Source organism: Centropristis striata, chromosome 5, assembly GCF_030273125.1.
Source record: "Centropristis striata isolate RG_2023a ecotype Rhode Island chromosome 5, C.striata_1.0, whole genome shotgun sequence".
NCBI classification, from domain to species: Eukaryota; Metazoa; Chordata; class Actinopteri; order Perciformes; family Serranidae; genus Centropristis; species Centropristis striata.
In genome coordinates, this window is record NC_081521.1 from 26,889,563 (window position 1) to 26,911,024 (window position 21,462).

The following is a 21,462-nucleotide window of genomic DNA, read 5'->3' on the forward strand; positions in this document are numbered from 1 at the left end:
ATTCATTGTGTAAGTTCTGCATGAAATAATCAAACTTTATATCACAGCAAAAGGCATTCATGTCTATTTAAATTGCATTTTGAATGGCAATCATTGGGAATTCTCTGACAAAAAAAAAAACTTGTGTTTTATTATTCATCATGGCTCAGTCTATAAAGGGGTCAGAGGTTCATTCACACGCGGCCTTGACACTGGTGTCTGACTCAAACTGTATACACTCTTGCTGCTGTAAGAAGTTGGGATTAAAAAGGGGGGAAAACCCCAAAAGGGGAGATATATTACAACTAGCATGCAAAACCCCAAAACAGTCAAATTGGATTTAGACTGGACAAAAGCCGTACGCTGCTGCTCTCGAACACACTAAACACCGTCACGGTGCCTTCAGCCCATTAGTTCACAGCCTGTGTATCCACAATCACATGGTTTTCAAATCCCATTTCACACTGTGTGTCACATCCCTTTGTCCTGCCTCTCCTCCTCCGTTTCCACCGTCCTCAAAAAGTCCTAATAAAAAATACACGAGCAGGTTGAATTTTCTGCGTAACAAAGTGTGAGGAGTTTTTTTTGGGTAAGTTGCCCGCAGGTCAGGAAAATAAATAAGTAGAGCAGCCCCTGAAGAAACACTGCCCTTTGTAGACACACAAAAACCATTTGAGATTGTTTAGACTATAATTCCTGGAGAGAGAGTAAAAATATAAACAGAAAACATGACATTTCATATAGATTATTACATATACAGTCATGGAAAAAAATATTAGACCATCCTTGTTTTCTTCAGTTTCTTGTTGATTTTAAACCATTTTCCATGGGTTTCTTGATAATGATTTTGGTTATTATCGAGAAAACCATGGAAAATGGCTAGATATCAGCTCTTAAATTAAACTCTTATGAGCTATTTCTGTTGTTATCATTATATTTGTCCAAACAAATGTACCTTTAGTTGTACCAGGCATTAAAATGAACAAGAAACTGATGGAAACAATGGTCTAATAATTTTTTCCATGACTGTAAGTAAAAAAAAAGGATAAGCCATATATTAATGCCTGTAAAATAACACAAGCGTAAACAACACACACACACACACACACACACACACACATAGATCCAGGCACTGGCTTGACAGCTGATTTCTGCGCTCTGTTTGTTTGTTAAAGCCTTCCTACCCCTGAGGTCTGGGCACTCATTGTACTCAGTGCAAAGTAGAACAGAGTAAAAAAGCAACACACACACACACACACACACACACACACACACACAGCAGCTCAAGCAACATAATGGTTTAAACCACCCTTTTACAACAGAGCCACTAATCCTTTACGTTAAACCAGATACACTTAACTTGTGCACACAGTGAACACAAAAAGCCCTCTCTCATGCAAAGACATTTTCTTTTAGCCCATATCACATTTATACACACCCTTGTGTCTGTTGTGCGGATAAATAAATAACACAAATCCACACTCTGACCTCTCTGACATCTGTTTGCAGCAGCAGCCATCATCCTCCATCTTGCATCTGTCTTCTGTTCTGCTCAAATGAACACCCACAGAAATGCCACGTTTGTGTGGAAAAAAGGCTTAAGCACACTTTGACTTCTTTTTCATGCATAAAGAAACACTTTTTGGCCACAGGCGCTGTAAACACGGCCCCACCCCAGTAGCGCTTGTTGTTTTTTTAGTTAAATAATTTGGTATTTTGGATCAAAACATTGCAGGCTCAACAATCTCTGTAAATCACTGCAGTCACTCCAGTAACCTGAGGCAGGGTGTATCTGTAGCAGCTTTCCTATCACGACGAGGGCCCTCCGTCCCTCTGTTTAAATTTTCCAAACAATTTTTCCTGTGGGGCTGTGTAATAGTGCAGCGGTAATGATCTGCTCGGTACAGTACATGTAGCAAACAGGACTCCTGTGATGCTTACTTATGTATGCCAATCACTCAAACACACTGAGAGAGAAAGCACACAACTGAATAATGTTTGAAATACAATTATTTGTGTTCATAAATTGACAGATGAAAGTAGTGGAAACCACACTCGAAAAAATTCAATTTCTTTCCCCCCACAACTGTATTGTAAAAAGTCTGCCACTATAACTGAATGAGTGTATCTAGGGAAATAAAAAATACTGGTTGTTGTTGCACAGTTTGTGACTGTTTGTTGCAATATAGCTTCTCACCACCAGTGGCAGTGAGCACAACTGCTAGTGTCTGTTCTCCATTGTTACAATTTGTGTTTTTTCTTACTTTCTTTTCGAGACAACAACAACACAAGCATCCAATTTCCCTAGCCATGCCCCATCCCACTTAATATTAAAATCAAATCAGCACTCATTCCCTTTTTCGTCCAAGGCAGTTCCAGGGCCGGTTTGGAGCCAATGCCTAATTTCGAACCAGTTCCTCAATTGTCAATAGTTAAAGAACCGGCACTCTGCCGAGAAAAATGGTTCCAGAGCGGCACCAACTCTTGGCTGATCTCGAACCATGAACCACTAATGTCGGAGCGGGATAATCGTGACCAACTAAAACGTATATCACTGATTTTATTTTTTTAACTGTGGAGCCAGCAGGCATGTTCTGAGAAGGTTCACAAGTTGAACCAAGTGCGGAACTGGGTTCAAGTTGGTCGAAACGGGGTATAGAATAGAGTAAAATAGAATAGAAATACTTTATTGATCCCCGGGGGAAATTACTTTTTGTTACAGTGTCTGCTGTATAAGAATAGAAAGAAGTACTTCTTTAAACAAATGAAGGGAAAAAGGGAAAAAAGCACTCTACACCAGATTTACAACAATACAAACATGAATGCCACCTTAAGTAAGAAAAGATATGTACAAATAGAAATACAGAATAAAATGTAGAATAATTTAAAGTAAAATAGAGATAGAGTATCAGTGTCTCTGTGCCATCACTGCAGCAGAATGACTGATATCTGATAGCGGCACTTTATACCTTTATATAGTAGTGCCTATAGTAGAAAATCTTTAAGGCTCAATTAAATGCACTGTTTTTGAGTGTTGTCACTTTTATATAGCACCTAGACCTGCTTTATAATGAAAAAAAAATGAAAATCTCACTTTTACAATATTGGACCTTTAAATCAAATCAAACGGATAGATCAGTACAGCTTTCCATCTGCTTTAACCACATACTACATCAGAGATCCAAAGCACATGAGAGGAAATTGAAATCCGAAAAGGTCAAAGGGTATTTAGACCCAACCCTAAATGTGGTCATCCTGAGCGGCCCTTAAGAGAGTGAGAACATTAACATTGGCAGCAGCACTTAACTACCAATTAACAGGCGCAGCAGTTGAAAAGAGCAGCCAGACATGTCATTTCCCCTGCAGTTCACACTCTCATTAGGAAAAGGTGGTTATGGTGATTATAATGCACCATGTGATCAAAGCTGATCAAAGTCGCAGGTTAAATAAACCCTGACTAACCTGGACGACATACCCTTGCTTTATTAAGTATTTAAGTGTTAAAATGCATTCGAGCCCTAAAAAGTAATCTGACAGACGAGAGACTGACTCACGGTCTATGCGGTGATCCTGTTTGTTTACAGCAATCATGTTAATGTTGTAAAGCTAATGCGGTAATGACTTATTGATGACACGATGCTAAACATGGCATGGAAGTTCCAGTCTGTTGATGATCTTTCCTCATTTCATCCAAACTGTGCCTCTCGCTCCTCCCTGGTGGCTGATTTGGACCGAACCCATTTTCATTTAGCCCCAGACCAGCACAAACAAATTATTAAAATGCTATTTATGAACACTTATATTTCCATTTGCAATGCAGTGTTGGGCTCTGTGATGTCTGAAAGGTTAGGAGACCGGTCCTTTGAGTAATAAACACTGTTTGTACAAGCACTACTTGGAGTTCTGTGTTTAGTATCTCTTTAAATGACTGCAGAACAGTTGTTACTGGCATGCTAAAAAAAGTTTTGCTTGCAGTGTGTGTGTGTGTGTGTGTGTGTGTGCAGTTGTTTGGTCTTGATCAAATATGCTCAGGCCCCAGGGTGTTATGGTAATTAAGAAATAGAAAAAATACTTAGTGTTATTAACATATGAATAATGTCCTGCTGCCTTGATGCATAATAGTGTGTTGCAGAGTTTTTCCTCTTCATTTTGGGTTGTTGTTTTGATTTTGGAAATCTTGTCCGGCTGTGTGTGTTTCTGAGGGCTAACCGGAAAGAAATGAAATGGATAAATGTCAGCCTTCTTAATTAAAATCACATGCAAAGTTCATAACATCCCGCGAGGTGCTAAAGTGGATCAAAAGCAAAAAGAGGAGGAAAAAAAAAAAAAATTTCTCCATGTTTGTGACATTTAATAAATCACAAAAATGTATTATACTTGTCCAGGTTTGCAATGAAAGTCTGGAACTTTTTGCAGACAGGAATTTGAACATCTGAGCCTTTCTCTGAATTTAATGCAATACGCAGACTGAATACGCTATCAGAGCTGATTCTATATTCAAGCTGCATAGCATCGCCAAGTGATATGTACGGCAAGTTTCATGACTTTCTCAGTCAGGGTGCAGAAGAGAAGCGTGGTGTGTTGTTGTCTTTCTGCAGGAACTGGGGAGTCATGAGTTAGAAAGCATGGGTCTGTTTTCTGTCAAGAAAAACAGAGATGTGAGCAAAAGAAGCTTTGACCATGAAACTTGGTTGAGTAAATCTCAAATCAATTCACCATCACAAAAAACTGTTTGTTAGCTCAAATAAAGACTGTAACTCAAGCTAAGCTACCAGTCACATATATCTGATCAAATTCACTACAATCTACCTATAATGAAGTCGTATTATTAAAAGGTTTTAAGTGGACCCGTTCACAGCTACTCAGAGTGAATGTAGGTGACGAGCAGAAATAAAAAACGTGTGAGAAGCAGATTTCAGCAGCCGAGTCTTCTCAGACCAACTGCAAATCTCTCAGCAGGGAACATGAATTTGTTATGCTCTCAGCTCTCTGAAAACTTCTGTCAAAATACTCACTCATGGCACAGCACCATGCTGGAATTTTCACTGTCACGGCGCTCCTCCTGTGCATAATGTCGCCTAATTTATCACTATTTCCCAGCACTCATCCTGCCACTCAAACCACATTGTTATCCTTGAGAAGAGACGTGGTCTATATTTGTACAGGGCAGCTCCCAGATGGGGAGGTGCGCAGCTGTGTGAATGCAAAGTAACTTGGCGTTTACAGTAAAAGAGACCTGAGTACAAACCTAACAAATCCTGGATGAATGAAAGCTGGGAACAGACCCCTTATCAAAACATTTAACTGTCTTCAGATCTTCTCTTTAAGAAAATACAATGATAACTCCTTTACACATTTGTATTTAATCACATGAAGCGTGATGGAATATTACAGTAAAGGGATAGTTGGGATGTATTTATTTATTTAGTACCTTACCAACTTACAGCCCTGTTAAATACACCAGATTCCATTGACAAAAACAGTAATTTTACCCCCCACAGTACCCAGGAGTTGCTGTTTTACCATTGCCTCAATAGTTTTTTGTTTGTTTTATTGTGTGACTTTGGTGTTTATAATGGTTAATTTTAAATTAATCTAATACACAATAGCACAAAAAAAACTAACTAGTTAAGACTTCTGGTGTGCTGTGAGGTAAAATCACAGTTTTTGTCAAAGGAGTCTGGTGGCTTTGACAAAAGTATAGATAACATCTTCAGTTCCCCACACATAAACTTAACCCTCCCGTTATGTTCGTTTTTTCAGGAACAGCAATAACCTGGGGCATGTTTAAGTCATCAAAAGTGTCAGAAACTAAAAAATCCAAATAAACATTGTTTATATTTCATTAATAACTCCATTAATAACATTTTCAATCAATATTTAGTGCAATGGCGTTTTTTACTTCTCAAAGATCATGGTTCAATGATGATTATTCGCTCTATTTTCATTTAAAAAATGCATGTTAAAACTTTTTTATGTATATTGGAAATACCTAGTTACCATGTTTTTTTTATTTTTTTTATTTTACATTTGTATTTTTTTACTTTTTATGAAAAAATACTTTCAATAATAATAATAATAATAATAACAATAATAATAAATATTACATTTTATTTATAGAGCGCTTTTCAGGGTACACAAAGACGCTTTACAGTTAAAACAGTTAAAATGCAGTTAAAGATAAAACAAACAATTAAAATCAACAACAAAGTTCACACATTAAAAGCAGTTCTGAAGAGGTGAGTTTTGAGGAGTTGTTTGAATGTGGATGGATCTGAGCAGTCTCTGATGTTTTTGGGGAGAGAGTTCCAGAGGAAGGGGGTGGTGACAGAAAAGGCTCTGTCGCCCCAGGTTCGGTGCTTGGTCCGAGTGGGAGGGGCAAGGAGATTGACCTCAGAGGAACAGAGGCTGCAGGAAGGTAAGTACCTCATACAACCCCACTTAAAAATCAAATCTGAACTATCCCTTTCAGCTTAAGAATATGCAGCTATGAAAAACACAACTATTACCGGTCGAAACCTGTTCGCATCTGTGTCATGGTAACAGGACACTAACTACCCAGTAGAGGAAACCAGCCATCTGGCTCTCTGTGTTAAACTGTGTCAGACTGCACAACCTCCTCTGCTTGGCCTGAGCCATTTAGCTCCTGATGGGTGGTAGAAGCACCAGGCCCCTGACAGGCTGAAGATGGAGAGCATATGTCTAATGGATTCTAATGGCCCGGTAAAAGTTTCTTTACATTGTGGTTTGCCAATATGTGCTATATATGTAGGTCATTGTGGCTGCTGAGTGAGGTGAAGTGCTGTATGGTCATGATGCTGTGTATGAAGTTGTACTAGGAAATATTAAAAATGTACCGTTTTGGTGCAAATTGAGAGGTTTTATCACAGTTTTAGTCTCCTTTTTTGTTTGTCTGTTTAAAAAAAAAGTACTATTTTTTTTAATTTTAGTAGAAGTATATTTGAATTTGTTTTCACCCATTGGTATTTGTTGACTATTTAACACTCCTCCAAAATAAAAGATGATGGGAAAAAAAGAAATACAATTATTCAATTTAAAATATTCTGTAAAGATGTAGATTTGAGTTATAGATTTTGTAAGCTTATAAAGCATTACTGAGCATTGAGCACTGGCCTGTAAATATGTGTGAATTAATTTGTATTATTGCCATTGGTTAAAACATGAACAATTATGCTTCTCTGTTTAAGCTGTGGTCTCTCCAACCTCTGACTAGTCAAATCAATACAGAGCAATAGATGCATGGGTGGTAAACACACACCCGCAAACACACACACACACATGCCACTTCTCAAAGGGCTATTATACAAAAACCACTTTGTGTTGGTGGTGAAACTAAGCCTGTGGGGGTTTCTTGGGGTTCAGGGGGCAAACCATGTTTTTATTACAACATGACATTAAAACTGGTTCATGACATTTAATGTCTGTGTTCAGTTCTCTTTTTTTCCCCTACATCTTTGTTTGGAAATGAATGCTTCTCTTTCTTTGCTGCTGACAATAAATACATAGAATCTACCAGAGGCAATAGATAGCTGCTAGAAATACATGAATAATGGTTTCTAAGCGTGACATCACTAACGGAAATAAAACACGACAGTAAAACTATCGCCTCTTTTACCTCCATGCTTGTAATATTGTATAAAAACACATTATTATGTAAAAGAGAAAAATTCTGTGCATTATGCTCTTGGGTGTTGACCTCTCTCAGCTGACCCACATGTAAATGCATTAGCTGCATTACATATACAGTATATCCAGCATCAGTGAACTCATCCATACTACATTTGTTGGGTGTTCATCAGTGCAATGACCTATATGTTCTGTAAGCGTATTCCTGGTGCACTGGCCTGAGTAACAGCTGCCTAAACAATTACAGTACACAGTATAACAAAGCAGTGTGTAAATTAATACATGGTAGGTCTTCATTATCACCAATGAACTCCCAGAATCCCCAGCACACACGGAATACATGAAACTCAAATCAGTACGGAGGAAAAGACCGGCCCAATCCCAACATTCACCCCGAGAACTGAACCCTGAACTCTCATGGACTTAATTGATGTCACCTGGTAGTACAACAGTGCAAGGGCTCAAAATCGTATAAATAGAAATGGGATAGTACTTTGTGGTGAAAATATCAAGTTACCTTGATGATGCCAAAACATAGAGGTGAGAATCACCAGAAGACCCACGATATGATTTTATCCCGATACTTGAGTCATGATACGATATTATTGCGATTTTAAGCATTTTACGATATAGTGAGTATTGCAATACAATATATTGTGATTTAACTGGTTAACTTTTTTTGTGTCCAGGAAAATAAATTCAATCAAGAATTGTTTTGTCAAATAACAGAAAATTCTCAGTTCAATTGGGAGGCAGACATGTGTGTAAAGAGGAGACTTGAAACAGCAAAAAATAATCTAACTTTGCAGCGTTATTTTGACAACTTCCAGACACGATATCCTGACATGGTGCCTATAGATTCCTAAGATCCTCCAGTTTCATATGATACCAGGATCTACAGTATGTTCCTAAAAGTGAGCCAGCTATGGCCCCCGTAACGGCAGAAATCTCGGGCCGTCGGAACGCGGCCAGGAATCGATAAAATATTGCCAAACAAAATATCGCAATACTATGCTGTATCGAATTTTCCCCCCATCTCTACAAAGGCCATGTAAACGTGGGCTAAGGACTTTTTATTTTTATCTTATATTAATATAAAATAATCAAAAACAGCATTATTGAAAGAACAGCTCACCCCAGAATCCAAAAATACATATTTATACATTCAAAGTTCTTCCCTATTCTGATGCTCGGTTTGAACTCAGCAGCTCGTCCTCACCATGTCTATACATGCCTAAACGCATTGAGTTACTGTCATGTGATTGGCTGCTTAGATATTTACATTAACAAGCAGTTGAACAGGTGTACCTAATAATGTGGCCAGTGAGTGTATAGTCCCCATATATTCAAGAGGAGTTAAACATCACTATAGCTGATATTTCCAACACTCATACAAAAGCAATCGATAACATTTTTAATTGAAAGGTGAAGTAAAACTAGTTTTACTTCTAGTAAGTAGAAGAAGTAAAACTGGTTGATGAATAAATTATGTTTCTAATATAGCCTATGTTTGCATTCCTCTGATTTGATGTCTTTTATTATGTAGCATGTTAAATGAAGATAGACCAATGTGCCAGTCCTCCTTGTACCTTTTTTTTCAAACGCTTTTGGGCATTCCCTGGTAACTCTGTGTTTCAACATCACAACACTACTATTATATGAACTGTGGGTAATTGCCTCAGGCAAAGTCTGCACAAATGGCGACTTAAGGAAAGTGGTCATAAAGGTCTCAAATTGTCTGCAAGGGAGCTTTCATGCACTTGGCGATATGACAAGCTCTCAAGGACTTGCTGGGAATGTGCCTCAAAGTGGGTGAGTCTGTGAGTGTGGACACTGGGATTTGGACAATGGTGCATTTTTAGTTTGCCAAATTTGAGTTAAGCTTGTCGGCTGAATTAACTGATTTACAGAATGCTCACTCCTTTATTCACTCACACATGCATACAAACGGCTGTGACAAATTTCCAAATCACAAATTCTACACATGCGGCTCTAAAATGTTATTTTGTAACTTCAACTCAAAGTTAAGTGAATCATCAGAAATAATGCTACTAAGTGGGCCATAGCAGGATAACAATCAATCAGGAGTATTTTCAATTTATAAATAGGAGTCTGGCAATCAACACTCGGTAATGTATGCAAGTTTTCAAAGCAACATAAGAAAGCAGAGATCATACAGGTGAAATCATATTTGTGTCAAAACCAACTAGCGGGCATTTAAAGTAATTTTGGGGTTATAAAACATAAATATGACAAAACATAATATGACTGAAATACCTATAATCCAGCCTAGCATTGCACATTAGTCTAGAATCTCTCGATTCATTTTCAATTCCAAGGGGCTTTATCAACAGGCACAGACCAAAATGCATCTGGAAGCAGCTGGATAGACCTACTACCAATCAGAGCAGTACATTGTGTGATCTGAGTTTTGTGAGCCAGGTAACTTGTGCTTGTTGGACAGTGACGCTCTCCAGTCTTTTCCGTAAAAAACTCACCCCATGTTAGATAAACGGTTGTGATTTGCATCATCAGGAATAACACCATCAGAGATCAGACATCAGAAATCTGTCTGTACAGGAGGGGGATCGGGCACATCTGTCACATGGATGTATTATAAGAACTGGACACTGGAGTCAAAGGTAGGACCTATTCAGTCCAATTAGAACACAAATTCTAGCTTATGTGTCCCACTGAATATGCCTAACAATGTTTCTCCCACTGGCCTGGCCCATAAACTTTGCATTATGATGATATCACAGTTTTTAAAATCTCTTTTCTGGGCTTGAGGAAAGTTACTATAAATATAAAAGCTTTCCTGAAACAAAAATTCCTAACAGAATCGACTTATTTGCAGTTTGATGTGTCCTGTCATCAGTTCTACAGATGTCTCTTTTAAAGTGGTGACCTATGGGAAAAATGATTTTTGGCCGCAAGGGGATTTTTCAGTGCAATACCGCAAGTGACCACAGGAATTAAAATGGCGACAAGGCTGAGTGGCGGTCTCATATCCAGCTCTATTAAACATCCATGGTTTGCTAGAGCAAATAAAACACGACTCCGGCAGATTTGTCTGGTTCCAGGCGAGCAATGATCATTTAGTTCCTCCTTTTTGTGAGGTACAGTATCTCATGTTAAACACTAAACACAAGAATGACACTAAATACTGCAGATATTTTGACTAGTAGGAGCACAGATGTTACTAATAATATGAGCAATGGCTCTATTGTAATCAAATGCCCCAGTCAAGCCACGACAGTGTGACAGTGAGCCAATATACACAACACCAGGCCCATGAAAGTGAAGCAGCTGATTTAATTCAGCCATTGTTAATTTCTATTTATACCTGTGCTTTTCCTATTGTTAAATGTCAAAATGTGAACAAAGGCCAATTTAACAAAGTCGGAACATGTTGACATGCTGAGTCTTTGTTTCAACCTTCATCTACCCAGGGAAGCCTAGTTAGGCACAGGATTTCTTTTCCAGCAAAGCCCTCTCTGTCCCTCATTCAGACTGCTACACACATTCGCAACTGGGAGTCCGCCAGTACAACCACAGTGTTGCTACGGGCCACAGGAGGAGCAGTTGGGGGTTGCTTTGCTCAAGGGCACCTTCAGCTGAAGCTGTTCGGGGTGCCAAGATAAAAATGAGCTGCTTTTTTTTTTTCATTACATCCCTCAACCAACTGGCCCTAAAGCCAGTTCCATGTGTGTGAGTGTAAATTTGCTTGTCTGTGTGTATTTACAACTGCTGGCAACACATGCATGGACGCAGCATTTAATCTCCATGCACCATAAATATGGGAATTATCCTGAGAATCAGGATGTGGAGCTAACTGTCATACAGAGAAAGAGATAGAGAGTAGGAGAGAGGGAGGGAGCTGGGAGAGAAAGAGAGAAGAAAGTGTGAAAGACCGAGGAAGTAAGAAAGAAACACATGTAGTCCCAGCACTCTCTGGCATGCAAAGATATTATTCATTGAAAAAGCTTGAATACATTCTCAAGTGCAATGCTTTGAGCCACCTGAGAGTACACACACACACACACACCCACACACACACACACACACACGTGTGCACGGGACTATTTTGTGCAAACACAAATAATTCACAAGCACATACACACAGAGAAATCTCTCTGCAGGAGTTCTCTCAACAAGAAAACACTGTTCGAACACGCACATGCATACAGATTTAGGTGGAAACGCACACACATACACACAACACATTGAGGCACTTCAGCAGACATACAGACACACACACAAGGAGAGGAAATAAGGAGAGAAGAAAGCAGAATGAGGAGAGGAGGAAGGAGGAGCAGAGTTGAAAAGAATTTGCGAAGGAAGAGACACAGCCCATGAGAGTTATGGGAGGATTACAGGGAGGGAAAGAGAAGAGTCGGAGGACAGAAGGATGGATTACCGGATGCAGAAGAAGGGAAAAGGGAGAGAGAGAAAAGAAGGCGAGAAAAAAGGCAAATGAAGATGAGTAAAGAAATAATATACAAGGTAAAGAAAGAGGGGATGGGTAGAAGGGGAGAATGAGTAATAACCTAAAGGAGCAGGGAAGACAGCACGGAAAAAAGAAAAAAATAATGGAAAGAATGATGATTAAAAAGAGAGAGAAGTGCAGCTAATAAAAATGACTGAGAAGAATTCATCCATCCATCCATTCGTGGATGGGTAAAATAAAGAAAAGGAAGAAAATGGTGGGAAGAGGAGGGACGGGTAGTCACAGATAACACACAGCACACAATGAAAGTGACAGCTTTGCTCCGAGCATGACTCTGGCTGACTGTTGTTTCATTATAATCTCATAACTGTCAAATCCTGGAGAGAGCAAGTAAGAGAAAGAGAGAGAGAGAGAGAGAGAGAGAGAGAGAGAGAGAGAATACTTTCACTGGGAGAGAGAATAAGCGAGACAATTGGAAATGAATCTACACGTCTGGTTCAACTGAGCTGAATGCACATCTGAAGAGGCAGATGGAGACAAAGGCTGGCACATACATACATAGAGTTTATGCTACACACATTAAGTTTGCCTCATTACTTTACTCACTCACTTGTTCACTCGATAAGTCATTTGATCACTTGTGCACTCTCTCATATCATAATCCACTCCAACATTTAAACTCAAACTTCACTTGCTAACTCACTTAGGATATAATCGTTTTTTCATAATCATCATTTTTCCACAGCCTCACTTGTTCACGTGATCACTAGTGTGTTAAATAATTAACTTAGTAATGTTTAATCTCACTCACTCACTCTCGTAGTCATCTGTTCACATAACTGCTAATTCATTGAGTCACTTTTTCACTTGCTCACTCACATACTCATTTCTTATCCCAAACCCTCACTCGTTCACTCATTTCATCACTTGTGTACTTAATAATTTACTCACTCACTCACTCACTCACTCACTCACTCGACCACGTACATTCTCTCATATATTTCAGTTTTTAACGTTTAAACTCACTTATTAATCGCTCATTAATTCAGTCACTCATTCACTCTCCGACTCAGTAAACTCAACTGCTCCCTTTTTCACTTACTCATTTACTTGTTCGCGTTCTCTATCAGTCTCTAACTCATTCACTTGCTCACTTATTTCCCCACTCACTTACTCATGGGTTCATTCACACAGTATGTTAAATGTAATATGTCAGAAACGTCAGAATGTCTAACTGTATCCAGGCCAGTTTGCAATAAGACCAGCATGTTTTTTGGCTATTCTGACCTACAATTGTCTTATATATAAGCAAGAAGGTCAAGACGCAGTATCATGACAAAGTAGGATGTCTCAATTGTATGCATGCAGTACATGCTTTGAAAAGCCAGCTGCAGTACGTATTAAAAGAAAAAATATGGGGAGCATTTGTAAACTCACTCACTCACTCACTCACTCACTCACTCATATTCTCAGTCACTTTGCATTCACATTCACTCCCTCCCTTGATCACTTTCTACTCACTCTCTCAAACATATTTAGTCACAAACTTAACCACTTGGTGACCCTCATTTCCTTTACTCGCTTACTCAAAATGACACCAAACTGAATATGTATAAGCCTGCCTCGTCACCAGTGAGGCTGCTGTAAAAGCAGCGTAAATAGGGTAGCAGGTCACACACACTCCCAAGCCAGCGTACAAACGCAGCGCAAACCAGGCCGTCAAAGCAACAACGCTTCTCTTTTTTCTTTCTTTATTTGCTTTCTAAGGCTTTGATCACTGACAGCAAAGAAGCCTGGAACACTTTCAGGAAGCCTTTATCTCAAAGGCTTAGGCCTAGAAATGAAAAGAAATAAAACAAACGTAAAAAAAAAAAAATTAAAAAAGTGAAGCAACTATTTCTGAGATAAATATAGCCTTTCCATTGGATTTCAACAAAATAGGTGATTATGTGGTAGACAAGACATAAATTCAGTATACAGCCTATTAATACAAGATTTTCAGTGCATCAACATAATGGATGGTGAACAAACATGTCAGTTAAGTTGCTATATCCCTGGAAAATCAAAGTGTGTGTCTCTCTATACTAATAGCCCAAGGGTTTTCCCCCTCACATGTCTATTTCATCAGCCGATATATCAGATCAAAGATGTATTGATACTCTTTCGCACGAATATTTAACAGCAAGTGACAGCAATTGTCTCCACCAGTCAGTTTTGTGTTCTTCCTTGTTTCCGTGCTAAATAGATTTTCTTTAATTTTACTAAATTGCTATGGCAACTTGGACTGCTAGCCCACATCACCTGTCAATCAAACAGTGTGGGTGGTACTGTGATATTGACTGCTCATAACTACACAGCTCTTATTCAACCAGCAAATTGTCATAACCAAAATAACATTTATACACAAGTATGATGCAATAGCATAAACTGGCAACATGCTGACTGATGTGAAAATCTGATACGATAAACCTGCTGGTAATTATTGTCACACGTTTAATTATTTAGAACTTCTAACACACATTTTCTCTCTTCTGTGACATCTACTCGTCACTTCATCTCACACAGACTCAGCAACAAACAACAATTTTCTTTTCATCCTTTTCTCAAAAACTTCACACTTCTATGACACTTTGAAACTCTGCTAGGCTGACTATCAGTCTCCTAAATGTTTACCTCCCATACTCTCCTGTGAATTTAATTTGAAAAACATCTCTGTCACTGTCTAGATATCTCCTACAAACACATGCATTCCCAAGAGGCTTCTCCTTATAAGACTCAGCTACATGTAGCAGATGTATGAGACACAGGTAACAAATCAAATTTCCTCGCTTTCTCTTCCTCCCACTCAGTGAATGCATTTCCTTTAACTCACACACACAGTTGGCTGAATGTGTTTCAAGGAGCCCAGTTAATTTCTCCGTCCTTCATGCACACAAGCCAAGAAACAGAGACAAAAGAAAAAGGGAGAACCAAATGTCATCCAGTGCTATCACACCATTCGCACTAAAAAACCTGTGGAGTTTGAGTTCTTATCTTCACAGGATTTGTTACAGTGAAGAAAGCTGCAGGGGAATCTAAACTGACTTCACACACCAACCCTCCCATTTTCCCTCCACGGTCTCTTACCTGTGACTGTGATCAGCATGGGAGCCACCAGCGGCCTGTTGTTATCCAGTTTTCGGCTCAGTCGGATCTCTCCGCTGGTGTGATTCAGGAGCAGCAGGTGAAGCTCATTCCCTCGGTCGATGGTGTAGTACAGCCTGTCTGACACATCGGGGTCGTGGGCGGGTACCCTCCCAATCACCCCGCTGGGGAAACTGTTGGACCGATTGGACACGAAGTTGTTGAAAATTATTTGGAAGTGCTGCAGGGTGGGCTCGTTGTCGTTCTGGTCCACCAGTCGGATGCGGACAGTTGCCCGGCTGACTAGAGGTGCAGAGGTGGCCTGGACCACAATGACGTACTCATTGCGGGCCTCATAGTCGAGATCAATGAGTGAAGTGAGCTCCCCTGAAAAGATGTCCATCTGGAAGATCTCAGGGATGTTCCCCTCCACAATTTGGTACATGATCTGAGCGTTAGCGCCTTCATCCGGGTCAGTGGCGGTGATCTGGGCTACCACAGATCCTACAGCGCTGTTTTCCTTCACTAGAACCTCAAAGTCATCAGCAGGGAAGACTGGGGCATTGTCATTCACATCCAGGACTGTCACCTGGATGTGGACGGGGGTTCGCTGAGGGGGCACACCACGATCTACGGCATACGCTGTCAGCTCATAGAATGGCACGCTCTCGCGGTCCAACCGGCGAACAGTTCGGACGATGCCAGATGTCGGTTCGATGGTAAAGTCTCCATCCCCGTCTTCGCCATTTTGGAAGGTGTACTGAACACGACCATTGGTGTGTGCGTCGCGGTCAGTGGCTGAGATCTGGAGGACACTGGTGAAGGGAGGGGCGTCTTCGCTCACCGTTCCCTGATATCTCGGGCTGAGGAACTGGGGTGCATTGTCGTTCACATCATTCACATTCACCTCAACATATGTGGTGTCTGATTTCTGTGGTATGCCGTTGTCTTTAGCTGTTATAGCCAAAGTGTAGGTCATCTGGTCCTCATAGTCGAGCTCTGCCTGGAGTGTTATTGCACCTGTGGAGGAGTCGATGCGGAATTGAGGGATGTTGTCCTCGAGGTAGTATGTGATTCGAGCATTTTCACCAACATCATCATCTGTGGCACTGATCACAACTACAGTGCTTCCAGGTGGTCGGTCTTCATTCACACTAACGGAGTAGTGAGCGCTCTGGAACACAGGCCGATGCGTGTTGGCATCTGTGATGTTGATGTGCACCTGACAGGTGTCATGCAGTGTGCGGTCTGAGGCAGTGACTGTTAGAACGTAACGCCGCTCCTGTTTGTAGTCCAATGGGAGGGCTAACGAGAGAAGTCCAGCCCCTCCTGCTGTGCTGATAGCAAAGCGGTTTCTGGTGTTTCCTCCCGTTATTTGATAGGTCACCGCACTGTTGACATCACGGTCCACAGCTGTTACAGTCACCACACTGGTACCGACCGATGCATCCTCATTCAGGCGGGAATAGTACTCCTTTTGAAGGAACTCAGGGCGGTTGTCATTAACATCCATCACTGTAATTGTAACACTTGCTGTAGCTGAAAGAGGTGGCATGCCGTAATCTCTGGCCTCCACGCCGAAGAAATAGTGCTCCACAGATTCACGGTCAAGAATGGAGCTCACAGTGACCCAGCCTGTTGCAGAGTTGATAATGAATGGTGTGTCAGAGCTGGTGCCAGTTAACCTGTACTCCAGACGAGCATTATCGCCAGAATCGGTATCAATGGCCTGGATGTGGAGGATGGAACTACCAACTGGAGCGCTCTCGAGCACAGACGCCTGGAATGGCGTGGAGACAAAAATTGGTGGGTTGTCGTTGACATCCGTCACCTGAACACTGACAATACCAGTATTGTTGGAGAGAGGTGGCCGACCATTGTCCTGTGCACGAACACGGAGCGTATACTCCCGCTCAGCCTCGTAGTCTAGCGGTGCCACAACATGGATCTCCCCAGTGACACTGTCAATGGAAAACTGCCCACGACTGTTACCACTGATGATATTATAGTGAACTGCAGCGTTACTGTCCTTGTCCCGGTCTGTGGCGCTCACACGGAGGATCTCAGAGTGCGGCCGAACATCCTCCTTCACTGCGACCACATATCGCTTTTCACTGAACTGTGGCACATTGTCATTCTCATCCAGAACTGTGATGAAAACTTTAACATTAGCGGAGCGTGGCCCCGGTTCTTTCCCCTGGTCGCTGGCCTCAACCTGTAGAGTGTAGTGCTCATTGGTTTCCCGGTCCACCGCTCCACGAGTTGTAATGAGGCCAGAGCGTGGGTCAATCTCAAAGGCGGCTCGAGCTATTGCAGCAGAGTCCCCGACAAAGCGGTAACGGATATTGGCATTAGATGGGGAATCTAAGTCTGTCGCTCTCAGCTGTAAGATGGGATACCCCTCCTCTACGTTCTCCCTGATCGTCTCCCTGTACTCTGTCTGCTCAAATATAGGAGAGTGATCATTCCTATCTGAAACAGTTATGGCCACCATTGTGGTGCCAGAGAGGCGAGTGGAGCCGTAATCTGTTGCCGTGACCCGGAAGTAATGCAGATCCATGTGTTCTCTGTCTAGAATCTGGGTGGTGGTGATGAGACCTGTGTCTGGGTGGATGTGGAAATAGTCAGATGATCGACTGTTCATCAGAGGGGCCATGCTGTAGCTCACCCTGCCTGCATCTCCTGCATCTGGGTCTGAGGCCGACATGATAATGACAGAGGTGCTGGGGGGCTGATTCTCAGCCACTTGTACTTGGAAGTTATACTGGGAGAAATGGGGATGTCTGTTGGCTGCACGCCGAGAGCGAGGCCATGGCAACAAAATCTTCCTCCCCCTTTCTCCCTGTGAGATTTCATCATCTGCTACTATTATCAGTCGTTCCAGGCTCCTCTCCTCCCTTGTACTGTGCCTCTCCTCCTCCCCTTCCACCTCCATCTCATCACCCTCTCCATCCTCATGGCTTTCATCTGCCTGGCTCTCTTTTTTCTCTCTTTTGGTATCAGGCTGTGTGATGGTGGTGCTGCTACTGCCCCTACCCTGACCCCTTCCTCTCTCTGCCTCTCTCTCCTCCGCCTGGCTTGCCTTTGTTATCCCCTTTTCCCTCTCCTCCTCCTTTTGCTCTTCTCCTCCTGGTTCTATCCCTCCCATCAGCCGCGCCTCTCTCCCGCCCTCCCCCACCTGTAATTTTCCTCCCCCAACAGCGGCAGCAACAGCAGCGGACCCCTCCAAGCCCTCTCCCTCCCTCTCTGCATCCCTCTCCCTTTCTCCCTCGGCCCCCATCTGCCGCCGATCTGACAGTCTAACACCTTCGGGCTCTAATGGCACTTGCTTACCGGATTTTAATTGCATATGTGCGCGGTCCCCCTTCTCCGAACAGTCGGCAGAAACGCTGTCAGCGCACCCTGTCTTGCTCATCTCTAGCAGTGCGGTCTCCCACACGTCTTGTTGCTGTGTCTGATCATGCCAGGGAGATTTTCCTAACTCAGATTCATGACTATATCCCTTTATTTCTCTGCTTCCCTCCTCGTCATTGTTGTTATTACTGTTGCTGTTGAATTTGCTCCACATGAACACGCGCTGAGAGCCTGGGGGAGCTGTCCTTAGTCCTGAAATCACGTCCTGTACAGAGGGTAAGTGATGCAGGCGTGCAGAGTCATCGTGCCATGTGGTCAGGTTAATTTCCGAGAAAAACGAGTTTGGTTTCGGCGTGTTATCGTCAGACTGAGCGCTGGTTGCTGTTGCAGCGCGAGACGTGGCTGACACAACATCGGGAGAATTAACTGGAAACTTCGCAGGCGAGAAAAAGCCTGAGTCACCGTCTGTCTCTGAAGTTACTTTCTCAGCACAGAGACGGAGCGGTTTGGATCCACTTTTTGCATAATCGCCTGTTTGTGTTTGAGGGGGCGTGTTGAGCACCGGGCATGGGTTTTGAGCTGTAATATCGGGAATTGCGCTTTTTCTGGATAGAAATTGTTGGCCGGGCGTCTCTGTGATGTTGCTGGGGGGAAATTGGATGGGGAGATTCCTCTGAGCTATGACTCCCTTCGGGACTATAAACTCAGCTAAATATCCATCCCCCATTTCTATTCTGTCCAAACAAGCAAAGCAACCACAGGGAACCTCTCTGCTTTCTCGCCGGGTTTGGCTGCTCTGCCCTCTGGTTGCTGGTGCTAATTTCCCCTGCGGAAGCGTATTATCAGACTTATATAGGAGCGTCAGAATCGGAAAAGCCAAATCATTATCCGGATAATTAGATAAATTAATGTGTTTGTTGCCTTGTTTCACCCCTCCTCCTCCTCCTCCTCCTAGCCCATCCTTGCCTTCTTTTCTCTCACCCCTCTCCCTTCTCTTATCCATAATTCTGGCGTAGTAATACCTTGATGTTGCCTCACAGACAGGGGGTCCACCAGAATCTAGGTGTTTCCCGGTACAGGGGTTAATCAGTGCTGGTGCGCTACATCTCCATGCTTCCTCCTTTTCTCCCCCACTCCTCTCCATGTACCTAATGCACCCAGTCAAACAGCTATCATCACCCCCCTCTCTGTCGCTGCTGGGATCGATAACATTATGCCTTCCCAAATGATAACAATTACCAGCCCTCCTGTCCACGCTGGCACAGCCCCCATCAGCATCCCCAGCCTTGTTATTGTTGCTTCTTTGAACTGCATGCGTCTGGATTTGATCTGTGTGGCCGGTTTTGCAGGAATTAGAAGTTGAAAAATTATAAATGTAGTCCAATTTTGATCCCTGGATGCAGTCTGACTTGTTGTTGAAACGTGAATGAAATTTAAAGGTGTAGTTTGAAGCCTCACTGTGTGGTGATTTGTATCCAGAAAGAGGATGAATGCAACAAGAGCAACCGGTTGGCAAGGGGCCATGTGAGGGGTTGTTGGCCGGGGAGAGAGCCTGTTTGTCAGGGCTTGACCAGTAGAGATGCCCGGGTGTCAGGGAGCACTGTGTGGCAAAGAGCCTCCTCACCTCACGAACCCTCTCCCACACCTCTCCCCCTCCACTTCCGGGTGCCCCACACAGACCAGAGGCGTGCACAAAGGCTCTAGCGGCGCCACGTTTGGCGAGGTGTGGCCTCGACGCCGGCCACCGTTGCGTGCACGCTCTAGTCCTTTGTACTGCCCGTTTTTTGCCGCTGTGAGCCGGCGAGGAGGTGAAAGCAGGTGAAGGGAGAGAAACAACGCCCTTGCTCCTCATCCTCCCTCTCTCCACTCCCTCTCCTGCGCCGACGCCATCAGAGCTCGACCTGCTCCTAATACCTGGATGGTGGAGAGGAGGAGGAGGAGGAGGAGGAGGTGATGGGCCGTTTCCTCTCCTCCAAAACGTCCCGACTCCTTTCAGTCTCTCCTTCCGTGTCCCCCTCGCCCCATCCCGGTGATATCTTCCCTGCGTCCCCTCTCCACGCTGCACTCCAGAGCATCCCTCAGCCTGTATTCGCTCTACCGTCCACCTGCTTGGGCGTAGATTCCAGCTGCCCCTCGGCGACTCCCCTGCTTCCTCACGCTGCCGCTGCTGTTGCTGCTGCTGGCTCACTTTACCGGCGTCTCGGTAACAGAGGCCCGGGGTCCATGGGTTGGAAGCCCCTCCTGTATTCACCGTCCCCGGGGTGAGGGCGAACAAAGGGCCGAGAAGAAGCAGGTGGAGTGCCAGAGACGAGAGCAGGAGCGGGGTGAAGCCCGGTAGCGGTGCAGCCATTTAGTCTCTTCCTTTCTCGGTCTCTCCCTCCTTTCTCCCTCTTCCACCTCTGCCTATCCTCTCTCGTTTTCTCTCTCGAGTGCGTCTTCCCTTCCTTCCCGTTACTTCTCTCGCTCCCTCGTTCCGGCTAGGTGGCCACTTCCAGGACCGCCGGCACCGCCCGACACCTTCCCCCAGGCTCCCCCGTCTCTCCGTCGGCCTGGAGAGTTGGCATCTACCCGCTGTGGTCCGTGGAGCTGGAGGTCTGAGCGTTAGGAGCGGCGCGGCAGCAGCATCTCTCCTCCTGTTCATTCACATCCAACATGGCTTTCACACTCACTCTGACTGACTGGCTGGCTGGGCTGGCTCACACACTACCCTCCCGAGTGTGTGTGTGTGTGTGTGTGTGTGTGTATGTGTGTGCGTGCTCTTCTAGCAGTGGCGGCACGGCCCGGTGGTAGGCTACTATTCATCCACACACATACACACACACACACAATCACACTCTCCTCCTCTCTCCTTTTTCCACCCCTCCCCCTATTGCTTCCATCTCTACCGCCTCTCTCTCTCTCTCTCTTTT

General features: G+C 43.3%; 1 protein-coding gene across 1 annotated transcript in view; it reads right to left on the reverse strand.

Annotated features, from left to right (window-relative positions):
- The window catches only part of celsr3 (cadherin, EGF LAG seven-pass G-type receptor 3), a 135,727-nt gene extending 114,824 nt beyond the window's left edge, over positions 1–20,903 (reverse strand). Inside the window, exon 1 of the mRNA XM_059334084.1 lies at positions 15,203–20,903. Coding sequence (XP_059190067.1) covers positions 15,203–20,903 — 5,701 coding nt within the window. The remainder of the gene's footprint in view (positions 1–15,202) is intronic.
- Positions 20,904–21,462: the final 559 nt, after the last annotated feature.